The sequence below is a fragment of the Dipodomys spectabilis genome, unplaced genomic scaffold (genome assembly GCF_019054845.1).
Source record: "Dipodomys spectabilis isolate Male_0828 unplaced genomic scaffold, ASM1905484v1 ptg000163l, whole genome shotgun sequence".
Lineage (NCBI taxonomy): Eukaryota > Metazoa > Chordata > Mammalia > Rodentia > Heteromyidae > Dipodomys > Dipodomys spectabilis.
Window position 1 is genome coordinate 20,744,843 of NW_024870840.1, and position 21,172 is coordinate 20,766,014.

Below are 21,172 nucleotides of genomic sequence, written 5' to 3' on the forward strand. Positions count from 1 at the left end.
AGAAGCCACTTGCTCAAGGCAGAGTGGGATCCGAACTCAGAACCCAAAGCCTTGTCACCTGACCCTACGAACCCATCTGGGCTGGATGTGGGAGAGATCTTTATCTGAGGTGGGCAGGCAAGGCCAGGGGCTCAGCCCCAGCTGCCCTGTGCCCTCTGCCAGGGCCACAGGGCAGCTCTGGAGATGCCGCCCTGGGCTGTCCAGGCCCTCTGCTCCTGCCAGAGAGAGAATGCGGGTCCTGGGGGGAAAGGAGCAGAGTCCAAAATGGAGAAGCAGGCTTCTGCCTGGCAGCTGTAGGCACGTGGTTCCGGGCAGGCTCGTAGTGGGGAGGGCTGGGCTGGCCGCGGGAGCTGCAGGCATCCCTGGAGCGTACCCACTGGAGAACGGGTGCCGGGCATGGTGCTGAGCACCTGGCTCCCACACGCTCCCCCAGTGTTTCTCTTCAACCTGCCTGGGTGCTAAGGAGGCCTGGTCCCAGGTCAGACCACGGTCACGGTCACGCACCCTTCTTATCCAGAAGCGATCCCCCCCTCCCCAGCCCCCTCTTCCCAGGGGGCGGGGCGGCCGACGCTGGAGGAGGCAGGAGCAATGTCTTTCAGCTGAGCTTTTATGAACTCGGGTTCCTTCCTCGAGGGGGGGGGGGAGCGCCTTGGGAGGATGGCCAAGGGGTCGACGAAGCCCACCGGTCTCCAGGAAGGACCGTTCGGCCAGGACCTCTGAGGGAGGAGCCACCTTCCCAAGCCCAGGGGCCAGCCCACCCAGCGCATTACACACACTCCTCATGGCCGGGCCTGGGCTCTGCCTCCGCCTCCAGTTCCGGGGACCCAGCAAGGGGGCTCAGCATCTCCAGCGCCTCCAGCCTGCTGGGCATCTCAGTGCTGGCAGGCGGTGGCTCGGAGTCCCCTTCAGCCTCCACCTCAGCCTCCTCCGTGTCGCTGGCTCTGCCCTCGGAGGCTGGGCCGGCCGGGGCATCCTGAGAGCGGCGGCGGCGGAGGCAGCAGAAGGTGGCAGCTGCCATGAAGATTCCAGCCAGGGCCACCTCAGAGCCGGCCAGGTAGAAGATGATCGCGTAGTTCTTCAGTGCATCCACCAGGCGGCCTGGGAGGGGTGGTGCAGAGGGGTCAGGGCCTGCCAGGGTTGGACCCCCTCACCTGCAGATATGGGGTGCTCCTGATTTCGTAGGGTGCACTGGTGACATTTCCTTGTCTATTTCTGTCTTGGGAAACCTCACACGGATTCTGCCATTTGGGGCATCGTTGGTGACGTGGGGCTTTTGGTCAGGCAGCTCTTCAACGTGTAAAAGCCGCCGCACCCCCATTCACGCTCACAGTGGCCTGTGTCCGCCTGGCCTGGCCTGCCCTGCCCTCCCACTGCCCCAACTCTTTCCACTTTTTTTTTTTTTCTGTCGGTCGTGGGGCCTGAACTCTGGGCCTGGGCGCTGTTCCTCAGCTCTTCAGCTCAAGGCGAGCGCTCTACCACTTGAGCCACAGCGCCACTTCCTCTTTCTGTGTCTGCCATCCTCCTGCCTCTCCCAGGAGGGCATGTGCACCCCGCACTGAACTCTGCACACGCTGGAGGCAGGCCTCAGCCCCTCATCCTCAAACAGGACCCATTTCCTCCTTTTCCTGAGGTTTCCCATCAGGTGCACACGTGCCTTCATGCTTGGGAACATCCCCCCCCTTCCCCCCTCCCTCCCTCCCTCTCTCCCCTCCTTACCTCCCCCCCTCCTCTTTTACTGGGGAGCACATAGGACCTTATTCATGCTAAGCAGGCATTTTCCTAGAAGTCACTTATCTGTAAATATTTTCCCCTAGGGTGTAGTTCCCCCTGGGGCTTTGCCCTCTGGGAACATTCTTGTGGCTGCCCACGCCAAGCTGTGATCTCTGGGGAGGTCCCTGGTATCCCCGGAGCGAGCCTCTAAGGGACACGGCCCTACGCATCCTGGATCCCTGTCCAGTCAGCTGTGGCTGCCTGTCCCTCTTCCACGCAACCCTGAGGGCTGTGACACACCGCCATTCAGCCTGCAGCCTGCCCACCTGAGCCTGACGCTCTGAGGCTCGACCCTCCTGCCGCCTGACTGTGGCTTCTGCCCTGAAGCAGGCTGTTTCACAGTAACGCAGCAACTCAGGCACACCTGTGTCCCCCATCTCCACCTTTCCGATCTTAGGTCCCTAAGCAGATCCTGTGTCTCCTCATATTGTGCCTTTCCCATTGGGATGCCCTTCCTGCCCTGAAAAGAGCGTCCCAGCAGTGGTGTGTACAGGGAGAAGGGCACCAGGGCCTTTCTTCCCCAGCTGCCCATTGAACACCCCCACTTTGCTTCGAGCCCGCCCCCCCTTGACCCCCAAAGACACAGTCCCAGTCTTGTTCTGTGTGTGTGGAAGGGGTGGGGCAGGGGGGGAGAGGAAGGAAGACACCAAAACATCGATACACTTTCAAGGTGTGGGCAGATCATGCTCTAACTCTAGGCCCACAGTTGTGCAAAACCTCCCGTGCCTGCTTCCTGTTCACCCCCACTTCACAAGGCCTTTGTGCCAACTGCTTGGGATGGCCCAGCGGGCCCGCGCTATCTGTTCGTTTTTTCCTGGCATTTCCGTGGCTTTTCCATCCGCACCCAGACTCTGCCTCAGGGAGGGGCTACCGACCGTAAAGGGGGCCCTGTCCGTCCCGTCAAATGCTGCCCGGGGCAGGGAGGGGCTTCCCTTGGGGCGCACCGGCGGAGGGCGGTCCGATGAGCACGGCCACGGCCTCCACGAGCAGCACCAGGCCGAGCGCGCTGGGGAAGCGGGGCGCCCCCACGGTGGCCATGAGCACCTCGAACTGCAGTGCGCCCACCATGCCGTAGGAGAGGCCGAAGGCCACGCAGAAGGCCACGAGGGTGCCGTAGGAGCGGGCGTGCGCGCTGCTCAGGTCGGTGAGCCCGTTGGCGAGCAGGGCCAGGCTGAAGAGGTAGGGCACGTGGGGTCGCAGGCGCGCCAGGCCCGCCAGGGCCCCGCACGCCGGCCGCGCCACGATGTCCACGAAGCCCACGATGGACAGCAGGAAGGCGGCCTCGGCGTCGGGCACGCCCGAGTCCTTGGCGTAGTTCACCAGCAGGATGGCGGGCACGAAGAGGCCGAGCGCCATCAGGAACTTGGTGACCACGTACACGAGGAAGGCGCGGTCGGTGCACACGGCCACGTCCAGCAGGCGGCGGCGCGGGGCCCGGCCGGCAGGGGGCGCCGCGCGCGGGCGCGGCCCGGCGCCGTCCGCCGCCTCCGCCTCCTCCCCGCGCGCGTGCCCGACGCGGGGCGCGCGCGCGGGGCCCGGCGGCCGCATGACGGCCCCGCAGGCGCAGCAGTGCAGCAGGAGGCCGCCGAACAGCAGGAAGCCGCCGCGCCAGCCGAAGCGCTCGAGCAGCAGCTGGCCGAGCGGCGACAGCGCCGACAGGAACACCGGGCTGCCCGCCGCCGCCAGCCCGTTGGCCAGAGGGCGCCGGCGCTCGAAGTACAGCCCCAGCATGATGAGCGACGGCTGGAAGTTGAGGGCCAGGCCCAGGCCTGCGGGGAGGCCGGGGCCGGGGCCTGAGCGCGGGACGAGACGGGGCGGACGGGGCAGATCGGGAGGATCGGGGAGGACCCAGAGGATTGGAGAGGACCCAGAGGATCGGGGAGGATGGGGGAGGACGAGGAGGATCGGAGAGGATGGGGAGGACGGGGCAGATGGGGAGGGTCCAGGAGGACGGAGAGGATCGAGGAGGGCGAGGGGGATCGGAGAGGATTGGAGAGGACAGGGAGGACAGTGGGGGGGCGGGGAGATCGGGAACGATCCGGGAGGACGGAGAGGATTAGGGAGGACCAGGGAGGCTAGAGGAGGACGGAGGAGGATCGGCGAGGACGGGGAGGATGGGGAGGACGGGGAGGATGGGGAGGACGGGGAGGACGGGGGAGGATGGGGAGGACGGGGGAGGATGGGGAGGACGAGGAGGATGGGGAGGACGGGGAGGATGGGGAGGACGGGGAGGATGGAGAGGACGGGGAGGACGGGCAGGATGGGGAGGACGGGGAGGATGGGGAGGACGAGGAGGATGGGGAGGATGGGGAGGACGGGGAGGATGGAGAGGACGGGGAGGACGGGCAGGATGGGGAGGACGGGGAGGATGGGGAGGATGGGGAGGACGGGGAGGATGGGGAGGACAGGGGACCCCCCCCCCCCCGGCCCGCGCCGCCCCGGCCCGCCCGGCTCACCCGTGAGCACCCCGGCCGTCAGGTAGAGCTCCAGGAGGCGCGTGGCGAAGGAGGCCAGGGTGAGGCCCGCCGACGCCAGCAGCCCGCCCACCAGCATCACCGGGCGGCAGCCGAAGCGGGTCACGAGGATGCTGGACACGGGGCCTGCGTGCGGGACGGGGTCACCCGCGGGGCCGCGCCTCCCTCCCGAGAGCGCCGACGGCGGGGGAGGCGGGGAGTTACGGGGGATCCCCGTCCATCTACCCGCGCGGACACCGCGCCCCGCCCCGCCCCCCCGGGGGCGCAGGGAGCACACGTGCGCCCCCTCCAGCCTCAGTTTCCCCCGCGGGTAAAGCCGCTGACCCGTGCCGTAGAGCATGGCCAGCATGATGGACGACACCCAGGCCGTGTCGCTGTAGCCCGCGCCGAAGTCGCGCATGAGCGCGCGGAAGAAGACGCTGACGGCCTTGGGGAAGGCGTAGGCGAAGCCCGTGATCACGAAGCAGGCGGCCAGCACCACCCAGCCCCAGCCGCCGTCGGGGGGGCCCGCGCCCCGCCGCGGCCCAGCGCCCATCGCCGCCAACTCTGCTGGGGAAAAGGAGGGGGCCGCAAGGAGAGACTGGGGCTGGAGGTGGCAGGGGTGGGGGGTGGAGATGCAGAACTGCAAGGGGAAACTGAGGCCCAGGACTGACTACTCTCCAGAGCCTGGCTTAGGTAGTGGAAGCAGGAGGGGAAGTCAAGGGAGGAGGTGTACCCGGGTACCCCGTCTCCCCCACCTGTGGGAGGCTGTGAGGGGTCGGGGGCAGGTCCCGGTGGGGCCTACTTGAGACCTGACTTCAGGACCGCTCCTTCTAGGGCGCTGCTCCTCTCAGGACCTAGTGATGGCAGGAGAAGCATGTGTGAGGGCGGGAGGCCAGCACCCACGATGTGCCCAGAGGTGCGGGGGGGGGGCATTGCCAATGTCCCCTCTGCACCCATGTCCCCAGAGACCCATGGGGGGGTCTCTAGACAATGAAATAGCAGGGCAGATGCCAGCTTCCCTGGGCCCTGCCGTACTTTCCAAGATCTCCTCAGGAATGACTGAGGTGCTAAACCCTCACCACCACAGGGCATGAAGTCTCAGAAGCCAGGGGACCCCAGGTCCAGCCATCCCTCCCCCAAGCTGCATGACCCATCACCCCCTAGACCAGAGGAGAGGGGCTGGATAGGTAGGGACCCCTGCCAGGGTACTGGGAGGGCTACCCTTCACCCCAGTGGCCCTCAGTCCCTCTGTCCACACAGTCTCACGGGTGGGCCTCCTGCTGGGGCTGGTGTGGGTAGGGATGGGGGGGCTGGTTTGGGACCACCCCGCAGCTCTTGGGGTCTCCCAGCAGGGCAGTGCAAGGCCCACCGGCCCCAGGCTCTGGCCTTCTTCTGCCCCCTCTCACGGTGGTGTGAGGCCAGCGGCAAGGCGGGGTGCCCGGGAACCCATGCTTACCCGAGCCTGGCTGAGGGTTTGGGTGCCCGGTCCCCCATCTCCCAAGGCCGCCTCAGTCCCAGTGCAACTCCGTCTCCTTGCTTTCCCACGGCCAGCCAGGGATCAGCCGCTGGCCTGGCGCCCTCCCGGCCGCCCCCCTCCCGCAGGAGTCGCGCCCCTCGCCCCACCCCTGATAAGCAGCTTTTGCCCAGGAAGGGAGAAGGGGCTGGAGTGACCACAGCCCGGGCGGCTGGGTCTCTGCAGGGACCAGAGCCATGGAGATTCCTCTGTCTCCCGTACAGGGACCCAGGGCCCTGGTCAGAGGGTCCTGGTCTGGGGCCGGGGGCACAGCCCTGCCCTGGAGACCGTGCCAGGCAAGATGGTGCCAGTCTCTGCCTCCCCCCCCACTCCCCCGCCGCATTCCAGCAGGGACTCCTGGCTTCCCCGGATAAAGCTAATCCAGGACTGCGTCTGGAGCCCGGGGTGGACAGAACAAAGGGCGCTGTGTCCCAGGCCAGCTGAGGGCACGCGGTGGTCCTGGCCGGGACGGTGCTCCACCCCTCCCTCCCTCAGGAGCAGGTGGAGATGGGGGCTGTGCAGCGTGAGGCCTCTGGGGCTCGGGATGAGGGGTGAGGGGCTGGGGGAGCGAGCATCCTGGGAACCCTCCATTCTCCATTGGGAATCTGCACCCGAAGCCCCACTGTCCCCCCAGTCAGACACCACATGCCTGCTGTTGCTTCCTTTATTTTTCCTTTACAAAAGTCCCAGGGAGAGCGCATGGGCAGAGGTGGGGCTGGCAGGGCAGGAAGGGGGCTGGGAGCAGGAGGCCAGACCTCCCCCCACCCCACACACCAGGAGAGGCCTAGCCCCTGGAAGGAAGATGCTGCTGTCCCCCAAGTCCGCCTGCTGCATGCTGAAGAGCCCAGGTCCTTGCCCGGTAGCGGCTGAGGCTGGGGGTGCTGGGCATCGGCGGCTGGGCACCAGCGCCCTGCCATCTTGGATCTAAGGCGAGTGTGGCCTGGGCAGAGCTCAGGGAGGAGGTGGCTCAGCGGATGAGGGGGGCTGAGCGGTCATTGGTGACGGTGGGGCGCAGCTTCACCGTGGCAAAGGGGTTTGTGCCCCTGTGAGGGGAGGAGAGGCTGGGGTGAGACAGGGCAACTGGCCCCGCATCTGTAGCCCACCTCCCCCCTGCACGGGGCACCGGCTTCGCCCCACCTGCCTCCCACCCGGGGAAGGGCGCTCACCGCGGGAAGAGCTCTGGCGGGTGCTGCTCCCAGGCAGTGAGGGGCTGCAGAGGGGGGGAGGAGGGCGGGCGTGTGGGGAGGAGGGCAAGGGAGCCCCGGGGCCTCTCCACTGGGTTTTTGTGCAGTCCTGGGGTTTGAACTCAGGGTCTCAGCGTGCTCCCTCACTTGTTCTTTGCCCCACGCGAGTGCTCTACCACTTGAGCCACAGCGCCACTTGTGGGTTTTTGGTGGTTAATGGTAAGTAAGAGTCTCATAGACTTCCTTGCTCCAGGTGGCTTTGAATCACAATCCTCGGATCTCAGCCTCCTGAGTGGCTAGGGTTACAGGCGTGAGCCACGGTGCCACCCTGGCAAGGTGACGTCCAGCTCTGAGTTTCCAGGCTTAAGACATCTTTGGGTTCTGGAGAGGACCCGGCCTGGGCTGCCCACCCCTCTAGGGTGCGGCCCCCGCCCACCGCCCAGGCAGCCGTGGCTCACCTTCACGTTGCTGGCCGCCCCCGTGCTGCCCATGCTGCCTCTGCGGCTGCCGGGCAGAGGCGTGGGCACAGGGCTGGGGGCACGGCTGGGGACGCGGCTTGGGGTCCGGGAGCGGGACTGGCCATCCCAGTACTCAGGGGGCACCGTGGAGTTGCCCGGCTGGCCCAGGAGGTCATTGAGGCTGTGGCTTCCCCGGAGGGGGTAGGACCTGAGAGGAGGAAGCAGGGGTCCGGTGGGCCTCAGCGCGCACAAACGTCTGCCAGGTACCGAGCATCCCACAGCCTCCCCCTGTATCTGGGCGGGGCCTGATCACGGGGCAGGGAGGACAGGCAGCCTGCAGAGTACACAGATAGGGGTGCCTGGCCCTGTCTGTCCAGGGTCTGTACCCCCAGGTTTCTCCTCTTGTGGGCAGGGTCACCTCCCTGGGGTCTGCGGCTGCCCATCAAGTACCTGGCAGGAAGCTCATTCATCGGGTTTGGGGAGGTCATAGGGCTCGGGGGGCGCAGGGGGCTCGCAGGCGTCTCCTCCAAGGGCTTCACGTAGGCCTCAGGGAACCAGCCGCTCCTGCGGGGCACAGGCGGGCCGCTGAGCCGGGACAGCGACTCCTGGAACCCTAGCTACTCAGGAGGCTGAGCTCCGAGGATCTGGGTTTGAAGCCAGCCTGGATAGGAAAGCCCCTGAGCTTTATCTCCAGTGAACCACCGAAAGGCCAGAAGAGGAGCTGTGTCTCGAGTGGTAGAGCGCTAGCCTTGGCCAAGCAGGAGGCCCAGGGTTCAAGCCTCAGTATGGGCATCGAAAACAAAAAAACCAAACCAGTTCCCGGAAGGCTCTTTTCGTTTAGGTTTGGCTTTTTAGGGGGTGGGGTGGGGTGCCTGTCCTGGGCCTTGAACTCGGAGCCTGGGCGCTGTCCCTAAACGTTTTTGCTCAAGGCTGGCACCCGACCACTGGAGCCACAACTCCACTTCTGGCTTTTTGGTGCTTGTTTGGAAAGAAGGGTCTCACAGACTCTCCTGCCCAGGGCTGGCTTCGAACCTCAACCCTCAGATCTCAGCCTCCTGAGTAGCTGGGATGACAGGCGTGAGCCACCCACCCTGGGTTCCTACAAGTGCCCTGCAAGGGAGGGGCCATTTTAGCCTGGCTCACACCCATCTGCCCCGGAGCCAGAGATCTGCACAGTTTCCCAGTCTTTCCACACCCTTTCTCTCACCCCAAAGGCTCTTCAGGAACGAGTGTGGGCCAGTGAGGCCGGGGAGGGGGCGCGGCCGGGCCGGGGAGGGGGCGCGGCCGGGCCGGGGAGGGGGCGCGGCCGGGCCGGGGAGGGGGCGCGGGCCGGGGAGGGGGCGCGGCCGGGCCGGGGAGGGGGCGCGGGCCGGGGAGGGGGCGCGGCCGGGCCGGGGAGGGGGCGCGGCCGGGCCGGGGAGGGGGCGCGGCCGGGCCGGGGCGGGCGCACTCACGCGGACGAGCCCTCCAGCTTGCCGTAGAGCCAGCCGTTCTGCGCCTGGGGCACCAGCACCTCCACCACGTCCCCGGCCGAGAAGCGCAGCAGCGTGTGGTTGGCGCCCTCGGAGTGCGACACGAGCGCGCGGACCCGCCGGGCGCCGCCGGGGCCCGAGGGCGCGCGCGGGGCGCTGTACAGCGAGGCTGCGGGCGGAGGGCGCAGGTGCGGGGAGCTGCGTCTCCGCGCCCCCTCCGGCGCCCCCTCCGGGGCCTCCGACGCCCCGCTCCGCCCTCCTCCCCGCGCGTCCCGTCCCGGCACTCACAGGCCGACGGCGTCCGCGGCAGCGGCCGGCGCTCGGGCTCCCGCGGGGCGGCGGCGGCGGCCTCGTCGGGGCCGTGCGGGCTGCGCGCGGGCTGCGGGGCAGAGGGCAGGGTGGGGGGCGCGGGCGGCGCTAGTGCAGCCACCACCCCCAGTCCCAGACGTCGGCGTAAGGGTTGGGGGGCCGGCGGCCGGGCCACCAGGGCGGCCCGAGGGGCGCGGCGAAGCGCGGGAGCCGGGGGCCGAGCGGGCCCCAGGGCCCCGGCACGGGCGGCGGGGCCAGCGGGGGCGCGAAGGGCGGCGGGGGCGGCCAGGGCCTCACCATGTCCAGGCGGGCGGGGTAGGGCGGCCCCAGCGCGGGGCCCAGCAGGCCGGGGGAGTGGGCGCGCGACGGGCCGCGGCTGGCCTCCGACTGCTCCCTCCACAGCACCACGCGGTTCTGCAGCGTCCCCCGGGCCTGCGGGCGGCGGGCGGTCAGCGCGGGCGGAGCGAGGGGGCGGCCCGGGCCGCACGCCCGCTCCCCAGCCCCCCCCAGCGCCCCCGGGCTGGACCTGGGCTTCCCCCGGTGGTTCTCCCTTGTGCTTTAGTGGGAGCAGCACCCCCACCCCTCCTTTGGGGGTGAGGACCACCCCAACCTCTTGGCTCAACTTTGACTCCCAAGAGCTGTGACCAGTGCCCAGCCCCAGGACTGACCCCCGGGGGTTTACTAATGGGAAGCTAAAGCAGAGCCTCCCATGATGCTTCCTGTGCTTCCCCATCCAGCTATGTCCGAAACCCTTCAGCTTGTAACTCTCACAGCTGGTGACAGCTTGTAGGTTTGCGTCCTTTTCTAGGAAGCCTTTCGAATACAGCCTTCTGGGCCCACCCCACGGCCTGCCGAAGCCCCGGTTTTCGAGTATCACTCCCTGATCTGCCTCTGAGTTCTTCCCAGGACAGGAGCTCAGGCTGACCAGGCTGGAGGCTTTAAATGGCGGCAAGTCACCTTCTCACATGCTCTCAATCCATCTGACATCTGAACCCCAAGCCCACCACCCCAGCCACCAAACCGCCTTCCCTGCCTGGAGTGGGCAGGGCCCGATGGCCAAGGCCGGGGCCAGTCCTGAGCTGCCCTCCACTCCTCCCACGGCAGGGTCACCGCCGGGCCCAGCCTTCCCCGTGGCACTTCTGTAGGACACTCAGCTCCCTCCATGGGAACATGGCTCTCCACAGCACTAACTGTGTCCCTGGTCCCCGGGTCCCAGTGCCAGCCTGTGTCACCTTAGAACAGAAGCGCTTTCCTTTAAGCCACAGCACAGCATGGGTTCAAGGACCACTGGGTCCTTGTCTGAGCAAAGAAGGAGAGGAGGAGGAGGAGGAGGAGGGAGAGAAGGAGGAAGGCTTTCTTCGGCTCTCCCTGGGCCAGGCCCCTAGGCCAGGCTCTGAACATTAGCGTGATGTGTGGTGAAGCTGGGGGTCAGAGGTCAGTGCTGGCTCAGGGCCTCCGTCTAGAACCCGTGTGGCTCGTGGCACAAGCCTATTTTATACGCAGCCTCTGGTAAGTCCACCTTGCAGTGACTTCTCTGACCCCAGCAGTAGTCAGGTGTCACTATAAAGACTGGGGGAGGGGAGGAGCAGGGGAGGGAGAGAAGCGTTTCCCAGGCAAACCCGGTCCACACCAGCAGGGGGCTCAACTCTCAACCTGACATCCTTGTGCAGTGCACAACCCGCACAGCCGGCCCTGCGAGCCCCACGGCCTCAGTTTGCACATGGGGAGGCCACGTTAGCCCCTGTTCCTGAGACAGAATGGGAGCTCGGGCTTGTTACGAACAGAGAGGCCTAGGACCAAATGGGGTCCTCCCTGAGCCTCAGTGGCTGCTGGACAAGACTGGGCTGAGCTTGGTCCGCACCCCCGAACCCCCGCTTTCCAGTCAGCACCTGCACTTGAGCACCTGTAACCCTACTCTACCCAGAGTGCGAACAGAGAAAGAGGAAAGACAGGAGCTCTGAGGAGGGCTGAGGGACCACAGAAGAGCCACGTGACCACAAGAGCCACAACACCCAGAGCACAAGCTTGCACTTGAGGCAGGACAGAGCAGGGAAAATGAGGCGTGCCACAAGGCAGCCTCTGCATAAAGCAAATCCACGAGCGCCATCGTCACCCATCAACTTCCCTTAAGATTAAGGGACCAAAGTTGTTTTAAGCGAAAATGGGAGGGGTAAGGGTAAATATGATCGATATATATTTATGTATGGAAATGCCCAAACTAAACCCCTTTATATAATTAATATACATTAATTAAAAGGTGCATGCATTAAAAAAAAAGAGAAAATGGGGCAGGATAGACTAGGGAAAATAAGGTGAATGGCAGCCAGGAATTTCAAACCAATGTATTTAGCAACAGAGAGCTATGCTCCTTGTTTTAACTCTCACACTCCTTTTTTTTTTGGGGGGGGGGGGTCCGGTCGTGGGGCCTGAACTCTGGGCCTGGGCGCTGTCCCTCAGCTCTTCAGCTCAAGATGAGCGCTCTACCACTTGAGCCACAGCGCCACTTCCAGCTTTTTTCTTTTTGTTTATGTGGTGCTGAGGAATCGAACCCATGCATGCAAGGCAAGCGCTCTACCACTGAGCCACCTTCCCAGCCTCTCTCCCACTCCTTCTTAAGCTGCAGTATTAGCACAAGGGGAAAACAAGGTCAAGCGCAGCTTCCTCCTCCTGACCTTGCCCGCTGGCCCCTAGCAATCTGTGCTCTAAAAACTGAGAAAGGACGTCAGAAAAAAGACATATCCTTGAGAAGCAAATACTTAGGAAAATGGCTCCTCTTGGTTTCAAATGCTCATCTCAAAGGATGAACATTTGTGACAGGATGCATTCTTTTTGTTTTTTTTGTGCCAGCTGTGGGGCCTGGACTCTAGGCCTGGGCGCTGTCCCTCAGCTCTTCAGCTCAAGGCTAGCACTCTACCACTTGAACCACAGCGCCACTTCCGGCTTTTTTTTCTGCTTATGTGGTGCTGAGGAATCGAACCCAGGGCCTCATGCGTGCAAGGCAAGCACTCTACCACTGAGCCACCTTCCCAGCCTTATCCAGATATTCTTTTTTTTTTGTCAGTCATGGGGCTTGAACTCTGGGCCTGGGCGCTGTCCCTCAGCTCTTCAGCTCAAGGCGAGCGCTCTACCACTTGAGCTACAGCGCCACTTCCGGTTTTCTGGTGGTTTATTGGAGATAGGAGTCTCACAGTCTCTCCTGCCCGGGCTGGCTTTGAACTGTGATCCTCAGATCTCAGCCTCCTGAGTAGCTAGGATGACAGGCGTGAGCCACCAGCGCCCAGCTTCCAGATATTCTTGTTCTACAATCGAAGTCAAGGACCCTAAATGAAGAGTCCCCACTTTTAGAGGGAAACTCCACAAACCCTCACTTGCATCTGGTGACAGACCGTGGAGGAGGAGGAAGAAGAGGAGGGGATGATGATGCCAGGAGAGACGACACTCCCAGGCAGACTGGGGAAGATGGATGAGATAAAGACACAGGAGAAGGTAACTCAGGCGCTCCCAGAGCCCGGCCTGCATCTGTGACTGCGCAGGCACTGGGACGAGGGCCTGAGTATGGGGGCGTCCGTGGGGAAAGACGCAGCACACAGGGCAGCACCAGGCTCCAGACAACCATGGGTACCATCTTGGACCAGAAGGCAAATGGCCTGCAGCTCTAGAGCCCTGGGGGGCGAGGCCTAGCTCAGGACAGGGGAGCCCCCAGGGGAGTATGACCGGGACCCCGCCATGAGTCTACATCTGCAGCCCTGGCTGAATTCAGCCTCCCAGGGGCTGGGATTACAGGTTTGCATCATCATACTCAATGTAAAGGTTCTTCACCTACAAGAACCAGGATGCAATGGGATGATCAAGAACTAAAAGTCCTGAGCTACTTTGGCAAGACCTAAGGTAGAAGTTCTCCAAAGGGTTCATCAAGCAAACAACCCCAGAAAATACTTTTCCAGGTCTCATCTTGCACGCTGCAAAGAGTAGTGCAAAGTAGGGTCTGTTAAAAAGCCAGATGCTGGCTGGGAAGGTGGCTCAGTGGTAGAGCGCTTGCCTTGCATGCCTGAGGCCCTGGGTTCGATTCCTCAGCACCACATAAGCTAAAAGAAAAAAGCCGGAAGTGGCACTGTGGCTCAAGTGGTAGAGCGCTAGCCTTGAGCTGAAGAGCTGAAGGACGGCACCCAGGCCCAGAGTTCAGGCCCCACAACCAGACCAAAAAAAAAAAAAAAAAGCCACATGCTGGTGACTCACTTCTGTCATCCTAGCCACACAGGAAGCTGAGATCTGAGGATCATAGTTCAAAGACAGCCCAGGCAGGAAAGTCCATGAGACACTTATCTCCAATTAACCACCAGAAAACCAGAAGTGGTGCTATGGCTTAAAGTGGCAGAGCGCTAGCCTTGAGCAAAAGAGCTCAGGGACAGCGCCCATGCCCTAAGTTCAAGTCCTACAACCAATCAAACAGACAAACAACAAAGTAGGGTCTGGGAGGAGGGGCAGGGAGTTAGGATTTCTTTTTTGAAAAGATAATTAACATATAGTGGTCATGAGTCACATAAAAGGTAATATTTACAAGAGAGGTATAATAGTTATAAACCCCAAAGCACCAAACAATACAGCAACCAAATATGGAAAGCAAAACCATTAGAAATCCAATAAGAAATGAAGGAATTGGACTGACCCAGCAGATGGAGCAAGAACATTGAGATTTTTTTTTAATCCATGGCTAATAACTGAACAAACCTATCCATTTATGAACATGTAAATGGTGAATATATGTATTCAGGATTTTTTTTAAATAGTTCATTCCTGCTGGGAATGTGGTTTAGTGGTAGACTGCTTGCCTAGCAGGCATGAAGCCCTGGGTTCAATTCCTCAGTACCACATAAACAGATAAAGCTGGAAGTGGTGCTGTGGTAGAGTGCTAGCCTTGAGCAAAAAGAAGCTCAGGGACAATGCCCAGGTCCCTGAGTTCAAACGCCAGGACTGTCACCCCCCCCCAAAAGAAAGTTCATTCCTGAATGAATTAATATGTCAATTAGCGAATCAGGCAAAACCAAAAGAATGAATGAATACCTGGGAAATACAAATAAACACAGAACTAGTCAGGTAGACTGGGTAGAGATGAAATTTTGCAGAGATGGAGGAAGCAGTCTTGCGAGAGGGAAGAAGGGGAGAAGATTCTGTGTGTGGGCAGGGCTCAGCTCGCTGCCCTCTGCCCCCCCATCCCCTCCACGCCCCAGCTCACCCGGCTGAAGAACTGCAGCAGGGTGTTGGAGAGCAGCAGGTGCTTCTCCGCCAGGAAGCGGTACCTGCGCTTCTCCTCCAGCTCGGCTGACCGTTGGCTCTCCGACACGAACGCCTGCATCTGCGCGTGCAGCCGGTTCACGCTCTCCTGTGGTGTGAATTTGGGGCTGGGCGTGGGGGGGCCTGGGGTGGGAGGGGGGCTGGCCAACCTCTCCCACCCCAGACCTGCCCTCCTCGCCTCCTGTGGCCACCCCAGTCCCCTCCCTGTACCTTCATCTCCCGCGCATTCTTGTCCCGATTGCGTTCCAGGCGCCACAGCTCAGACATGCACTTCTCCAGGTTGGCCGCTCGGTGGCGGTACTCGATCTCGTAGTGCTGGCGGCTATCCTGGGGTAAGGTGGGGGGACACGGAGGCCGGCACATCAGAGGGCTCTGGACATGGTTCCAGGGTTCAAAGCACGGGGTCGGGGACCAGGGATAACCTGGGAATGTGGAGAACCCAGGGCTGGTCTCAGGGTACCCGTCTGTCCAGCCCGACTCACCTTGATGTACTGCATGTCCAGCTTGGTGTTCTTCTCCATGTGCTGCAGCAGGTCTCCGTGGAATGTCTGCACCTGTGTGGAGCGCAGATTGGGGTTGCTCAGGGTGGGCCCTGTCCCCAGACCCCAGTGTCCTTCGCAGTTTCTGTTACAATGAAGTGCTTGGCCAGCCTCAGACAGAAATCCCCCTGCCTCTGCTTCCTGTGTAGCTGGGATTAATCTCTAATCGCTAAATTGAGCTGCCTTGGCCCAGGGTACCAGCCTTGGCCTCCTTCCTGTTCTGTCTCCATCCTTTGACCCCCAAATCTGGCCAATCTCTCTGCCCAGACCTGTCTCCTACATGGCTGACTAGCCCCAGCCTCTGGTTTGGTCCTAAGAAACACCCAGCTAGTGATGACCCTATTGGTCCCGAGAAAACATTGGCTGGCGTTATCTTTCTGGAAGTCTCTTTCACAGCAGACCCCAATAATCAGGACATCTTGTTGGCTGTTTTCTCACCTGAACCTCTTCCAGACACCTCCCCAGCCACGCCTCCCTCTTCTAGGGTCACACAACCACCTCACTCACTGCGGGAACACAGTAACCCCACTGAATAGAAGCCCAGTGACAAACATCTAGGAAATGAAATCGTCCATGCCATTTATGACTTCAGAAATCAGATTGGCAGGAATGGATCTAGTCACAGGTAGATGAGAACCTTAGGCTGAGAAGAACCAAGTAGTGCAGAGGAAAAGAAATGAAGGAAAAAATAAACGGAGATGGCATTCATCACCTGAAATGGAATATTAAAGTAATCGCCAGCCTCTAGATCAATGACATCTCTGTCAAAAATCCCAGTGCTTGACAGTCTGGCTATGCAACTGATGCACACATGCAAACAATCTTCAGCAGGCAGTACAATTCTGAAGAAGAACAAAGTTCTGTGCATCAAATACATGATACCAGAAAATGAATCAGCTGGAGATGTGGCTCTATGGGAAAGCACTCACCTAGCAAGTGCAAGGCCCTGAGTTCTAGCCCCAGTACTGCCAAAAAAAAAAAAAAGGAAAAGAAAAGAAACTGAATAAGCCAGGTACAATCTGGAAGATGGCAGTTCAAAGCCCGAGTGGGCAGAGAGAAGTCTAGGAGATTCCATGTCTAAAATAACCAGCAAAAGGTTAGGCTGTAGGCTCAGCTGAAGTGTAGAACACCAGCTGAGTAAGTGTGTGAGGTCCTGATTTCAAATCCTGGTACTACAATCATCATCATCATCATCTCACAAGCTGAAGTCAGATTTTTTTTTTGATTGGTCGTGGGGCTTGAACTCTGGACTTGGGCATTGTCCCTGTGCTCTTCAGCTCAAGGCGAGCGCTCTACCGCTTGAGCCACAGCACCATTTCTGGTTTTCTAGTGGTTATTGGAGATAAGAGTCTCACAGACTTTCCTGCCCAGCTGGCTTTGAACCGAGATCCTCAGATCTCAGCCTCTTGAGTAGCTAGGATGATAGGCGTGAGCCAGCAGCGCCCGGCTGCTGAAGTCAGATTTTATCCCTTCTTTGTTTAAAATCTATGAATGGTTCTGTGTTCACCTACCAGGTGAACAGCAGAACTGCTTGCTGCCCAGGGCCCTGTTCTGTTTGTCACGCCCTCCACCCTCCCTCACTGACGCCCTGCAAGCCCATCTTTCCCTGCTGCTCCTCTGCCCGCCCCCTGCTGGGCCCCTGGCTCTCCTCACCCATGCCCCTTTAGCCCTTTCTTTTTTTCTTTTTCTTTTGGTTCAATCGTGGAGCTTGAACTCTGGTCCTGGGCACTATCTCTCAGCTCTTCAGCTCAAGACTAGCACTCTACCGCTAGAACCACAGCGCTACTTCAGGTTTTCTGTAGCTAATTGGAGATAAAGAGTCTCACGGACTTTTCCTGCCCGGGGAAGGCTTTGAACCATGATCCTCAGATCTCAGCCTCCTGAGTAGCTAGGATGACAGGTGTGAGCCACCAGCACCCCGCTCCCTTTGGCCCTTTCTCTATTCCCTTTCTGGTAGCATTTCCCTCCAGCAGCTGTTAAAAATCGCTTCCCCTGATGTTCCCCACCCTACCCCTGCTCCATAGCTATCCTGAGTCTTCTGTGGGAGAGGCCACTGACCCGCTGGTCTGGATCCAGGACCCTGGGGGAGGGATCAAGAGCCCCTGCAGGCAAATCAGGGACACTTGGGGGGGGGCAGAGACCCGGCCGGGGCCTGGGCAGGAAGGAGCCTGGGTGGGGGGACCTCCAGTTTCTGGCACTGTTCTGGTACAGTTCTAGGGGGCCCCCCACTGGTTGTCACAGCCAAGACATGGTATCTGGAGAGGGTGGCTCTCCTTACATCTGTCCCTGCCTAGCCCAGGTGTGCCACAAATAACACCAGGACAGGAAGGCACAGCTCCCTCGGCGATGCCCAAGGACACTGGGGACACAACACCACCCCAAAGTGGTCACAGAGGCCCTGGCCCAAGGGGCCAGGGCACAGCGCTGCACGCGTGTGCGGGATGGATATTTTCTCTCCGTGAAACAGATGCCCACACCAAACAGTGTTTACGGCGTCCCCCAAGAGCACTCTGTCTTTAGGATCCCCCCCTACCCTGCTATAATTCTGAGCCTGGGAACTATCACATGGAAGTTCCTCCTCGGCCTTCCAGGCTGTCACCACCAGACCCTGTTCCCACCTCTCCTGCCTGGCAGCAGGCTCTGGCTCCCTTCTGCCCCCCACTCTGTGCCCTGGAAGCCCCCCTCTCTCCCTTCTCTCCTTTTATCCTTCTTCGCTCCTCTCCTGTCTCCATCTTGCAGCTCAGAGCCACGCCCCTCCAGGCTCTGCAGCTACAGAGTAAACATGTCCCACCTTGCTGGGCGCTGGTGGCTCACGCCTGTCATCCTAGCTACTCAGGAGGCTGAGATCTGAGGATCATGGTTCAAAGCCAGCCAGGGCAGGAAAAGTCTGTGAGACTCTTATCTCCAATAAACCACTCAGAAAACTGGAAGTGGCGCTGTGGCTCAAAGTGGTAGAGCGCTCACCTTGAGCTGAAGAGCTGAGGGACAGTGCCTAAGCCCAGAGTTCAAGCCCCACTACTGACTAAAAAAGAAAAAACAAAAGTCCTACCTTGCAGATTGGTAAGGTGAAGTCTATCTTGTTTGTTACAGCCAAGATGTAGGGAGAGGGGGAGATACAGGTGAGGTCTGATAGGTAAACTGAGGCATAGAGTCCAAAGGCACAAAGCAGGTAACTAGTGGAGCTGAGCTTGTGTATGGAGGGGACTTGAACTCAGGGCTTTACATTCTTGCTTAGCTTTTTTATTCAAGGCTGGTGCTCTACCACTAGAGCTGCAGCTCTGCTTCTGGCTTTTTGGTGGTTAATTGGAGATAAGAGCCTCACAACTTTCTTGCCCAGGCTGGCTTTAAACTGTGATCCTCACATCTCAGCCTCCTAGTAGCTAGGATTACAGGTGGGAGCCATTGGTGCCTGGCTGGATCTGGGCTTTAAACTCAGGAACTCTCTTCTTTCTTTCTTTCCTTCCTTCCTTCCCTACTTCCTTCCCTCCTTCTTTCTTTCTTTATTATTGTTGGTCCTGGGGCTTGAACTCTGGGTCCGAGTGCTGTCCTTGTACTCTTCAGCTCAAGGCTAGCACTCTACCACTTGAGCCACAGCACCACTTCCAGTTTTCTGGTAGTTTAGTGGAGATAAGAGTCTCACAGACTTTCCTGCCAGAGCTGGCTTTAAACTGAGATCCTCAGATCCCAGCCTACTGAGTAGCTAGAATTACAGGTATGAGCTGCAGGTGCCTGGCTGATCCTTGTTCTTCCCAGTCCCCCCCCCCCCCCCCCCCGATCCTAAGCGATGAACTAGATCTGAAAGACTCAGCTCCTCTTCTGTAAAATGGAAGGCCCTGAGTGTGCTGAAGGCACCACTGATCTACTACAGACCGTGCACCTGGGCAGACCCTGGGGAGGAGGGGCAGGGGAGGGCCGGGAAGGCCTCCCTTGTTCTCCTGGAAATGGGCCCCAGATGCTTGTGTGGCCACCAGGCCTGGGGACAGACACTCACCACCACCTCCAGGTCTGAGTTCAAGTGCCGTTGTGTGTCGGACATTTGCACTAGGATCTCACCTGGAGGAAGAAGCTTCAGTGTGAGGAGCCGAGAAGCCATGCCCGCCCTCCTCCCGCCCGCCAGCCTGAGGAACAAAGTCCGGGGACTTCCCACCTGCTCTACTGGAGCCTGGGTACTGGGCACAGCCCCGTCTGCACTCAGGGAGTGGGGGAGGGGTTGTGGATGTTGGGCTGCAGGCTTGAGTTGGGGGTGCCAGGCTTCTGAGAAGGACAGTGTGTATAAGGACCCCCCTCTGGGCTTTAGAATGTGAGCAAATGTGGGGCTCCAGCCTTGAGCAGGTGAGAGCTTGAGGAGGATTGCTCCCCACCCCCCCCCAGGCCCAAGACAGGGAGCCTGAAGTAGAGGGGGTGCCTCACCCAGAATCTGAGAGGTAGAGCTTTGCAGGGCCTGCTCCCCAATTTTCTGGATGGCGCTGAAGTACACCTCGGCTGCCTCAGACAGAGCTGCAGGGAGAGAGTGGCCTCAGCCTCGAATGCTGAACCTCCCAGCCTCCCTGTCAAGACTCCTCCTTTGGTATGGAGAGGATGTGGAGGGAGCGTGATGGGGATCTGTGTGTGTGTGTGTGTGTGTGTGTGCACCTTGGGCACTGTGTGCAGCTGTGGCATTGGTCAGGGGACAAGCAGGGACACAGGTTCCCTGGGGCCTGGCACAGAGCAGGTCCCCCATTTGTATTTTGGGGGTGGGGGGACATGGGGGGGTAGAGCACCGAGTGAGAGGCGAGAGCTGAAGACAGCTGGCGTGGGGTGTTGAGTTATAGGCTGGGACGCTGAGGGGAGCACTCACCGTGGAAGGCCCGCAGGTAGTTATTACCCAGGTACACCAGGTTCTCCAGGGCGGGGTTGAACTGTTCCATGATGCTCTGCGCCCAGGGGAGAGGAGGCCGGCCATGGCGGGAGCAGAAGGGAGGGAGGGGTGGTGGTACCCAGCCCCAGAGAGAAGTGGGGGCCCACCCCTCGGGAGCCCAGAATCCTCTCAGCTGCAGAGGCCTCCAGGACCATCTTTTGGGGACCCCTTCCCAGCCAGCTTGTGTTCATACCCCTGCCCCAGCCCTGGGTCCAGCTTTGCCCAGGCTGAACTCACAGGGCTTCTCTGCACCCAGCGGTGCAGGCAGATCTCACCCATCTCAAAGACGACACCCCCCACCCCCACCCCAGGATCCAGGATCCAGGCTCCGGCTGGGTCACCCTGGCCACCCGGGGTCAGGCCAGTTGGAAAGTATTAATGGGTGCTGGAGACAGAACCTCAGACTTAAGACTTGGCACTGAGCCTTGATTCAAATCCCAGTAGCACCTCTTCCTCCCTGGGTGACCTTGAACATGGGGTTCAAGCTCTCAGTTTTCTCATCTGCCCCACAGCATGGTTCATTTTCTATCTCACAAGTAGGGTGGCGTGAGGCTTGTGTGTGAGGGGGCCCTGCATACAAGGAGGCGCTTAATAAATGTGTCTACAGAGACTGTAACAGCTCTACTAGAGGTGAGGTGGGAAATGAGAGGCCCCGGTCCCAGCTCCTTTCCAAGGGGACCGGGTGGACTTTATGCTCTGCTCTGTGGGTCTCTAAGCCACAACTGCCCTGGTTCCCCAGCCTGGGTCTGCCTGGGGGGTGGGGGCAAGGATGGCCACTATCCCCAGGAATGCCCGCCCAAGGCCCAAAGCTCAGTCCACCCCGGCCCCCTTCCCACAGCCCTGGCCCCCCTCCCAAAGCGCTGGCTCGAGGGCCGTCTATTCTCCTGGCTGGGTCCCGCATGCTCACCTTGTAGATGGCCATGGTGGATCTGTAGAACTGGTCCATCTCGGGGGCCATGGGCAGCTGAGCTGGCACTGAGGAGGCGGAGGCCGGGCTGGGAGCCCCAGGGAGCAAGGTGGCTGCAAGTGTGCGCTGCAGCCCTGGGCCTGGCCTGGAAGGAGGCAGCTGCTTAATTATTCACCAGGCGGGATGTCAATGTGATCTGGGGCGTAACCAGACCCAGGCGGGGGGGGGGAGGTCTGTGACGCAGGCGGCTCGGGTGACCGGCTTTCAATTATTTACCCCTGTCTTGCAGAGGCTGGTGGTGGGCACTGGTGGCTGTGACACTCTCTCTGGGGGACCCTGTTTTGCTGTCTGCCTCTCCAGGGCACTGGCAGCCCC

At 60.8% G+C, this 21,172-nt stretch overlaps 2 protein-coding genes across 2 annotated transcripts; both read right to left on the reverse strand.

Annotated features, from left to right (window-relative positions):
- Positions 1–766: 766 nt before the first annotated feature.
- Positions 767–4,779, reverse strand: Slc16a8 (solute carrier family 16 member 8). Its single transcript, XM_042693053.1, has 4 exons — positions 4,569–4,779; positions 4,227–4,370; positions 2,715–3,539; positions 767–1,098 (listed from the first exon to the last, which is right to left on the reverse strand). The coding sequence occupies exons 1-4, from the start codon at positions 4,777–4,779 to the stop codon at positions 767–769; spliced, it is 1,512 nt and encodes a 503-aa protein (XP_042548987.1).
- Positions 4,780–6,403: 1,624 nt separating this feature from the next.
- Positions 6,404–20,975, reverse strand: Baiap2l2 (BAR/IMD domain containing adaptor protein 2 like 2). Its single transcript, XM_042693181.1, has 14 exons — positions 20,798–20,975; positions 19,831–19,906; positions 19,404–19,490; positions 18,985–19,046; positions 14,937–15,008; positions 14,665–14,781; positions 14,396–14,542; positions 9,460–9,594; positions 9,142–9,232; positions 8,836–9,022; positions 7,832–7,945; positions 7,382–7,589; positions 6,906–6,949; positions 6,404–6,782 (listed from the first exon to the last, which is right to left on the reverse strand). Exons 1-14 carry the CDS (start codon positions 20,846–20,848, stop codon positions 6,707–6,709), a joined length of 1,467 nt encoding a protein of 488 aa, XP_042549115.1. The 5' UTR covers positions 20,849–20,975; the 3' UTR covers positions 6,404–6,706.
- Positions 20,976–21,172: the final 197 nt, after the last annotated feature.

Excerpts from the sequence above, each read along its gene's own strand:
- Baiap2l2 (XM_042693181.1), bottom strand. The coding sequence starts at position 20,848 with ATGGCCCCCGAGATGGACCAGTTCTACAGATCCACCATGGCCATCTAC. Across the intron at positions 19,491-19,830 it reads CTACCTGCGGGCCTTCCACG|CTCTGTCTGAGGCAGCCGAG; the intron begins GTGAGTGCTCCC and ends CTCTCCCTGCAG. Across the intron at positions 9,233-9,459 it reads ACCCCGCCCGCCTGGACATG|CCCGCGCGCAGCCCGCACGG; the intron begins GTGAGGCCCTGG and ends TCTGCCCCGCAG.
- Slc16a8 (XM_042693053.1), bottom strand. The coding sequence starts at position 4,779 with ATGGGCGCTGGGCCGCGGCGGGGCGCGGGCCCCCCCGACGGCGGCTGG. Across the intron at positions 4,371-4,568 it reads GGCCATGCTCTACGGCACGG|GCCCCGTGTCCAGCATCCTC; the intron begins GTCAGCGGCTTT and ends TCCCGCACGCAG. Across the intron at positions 3,540-4,226 it reads GACGGCCGGGGTGCTCACGG|GCCTGGGCCTGGCCCTCAAC; the intron begins GTGAGCCGGGCG and ends GCCTCCCCGCAG.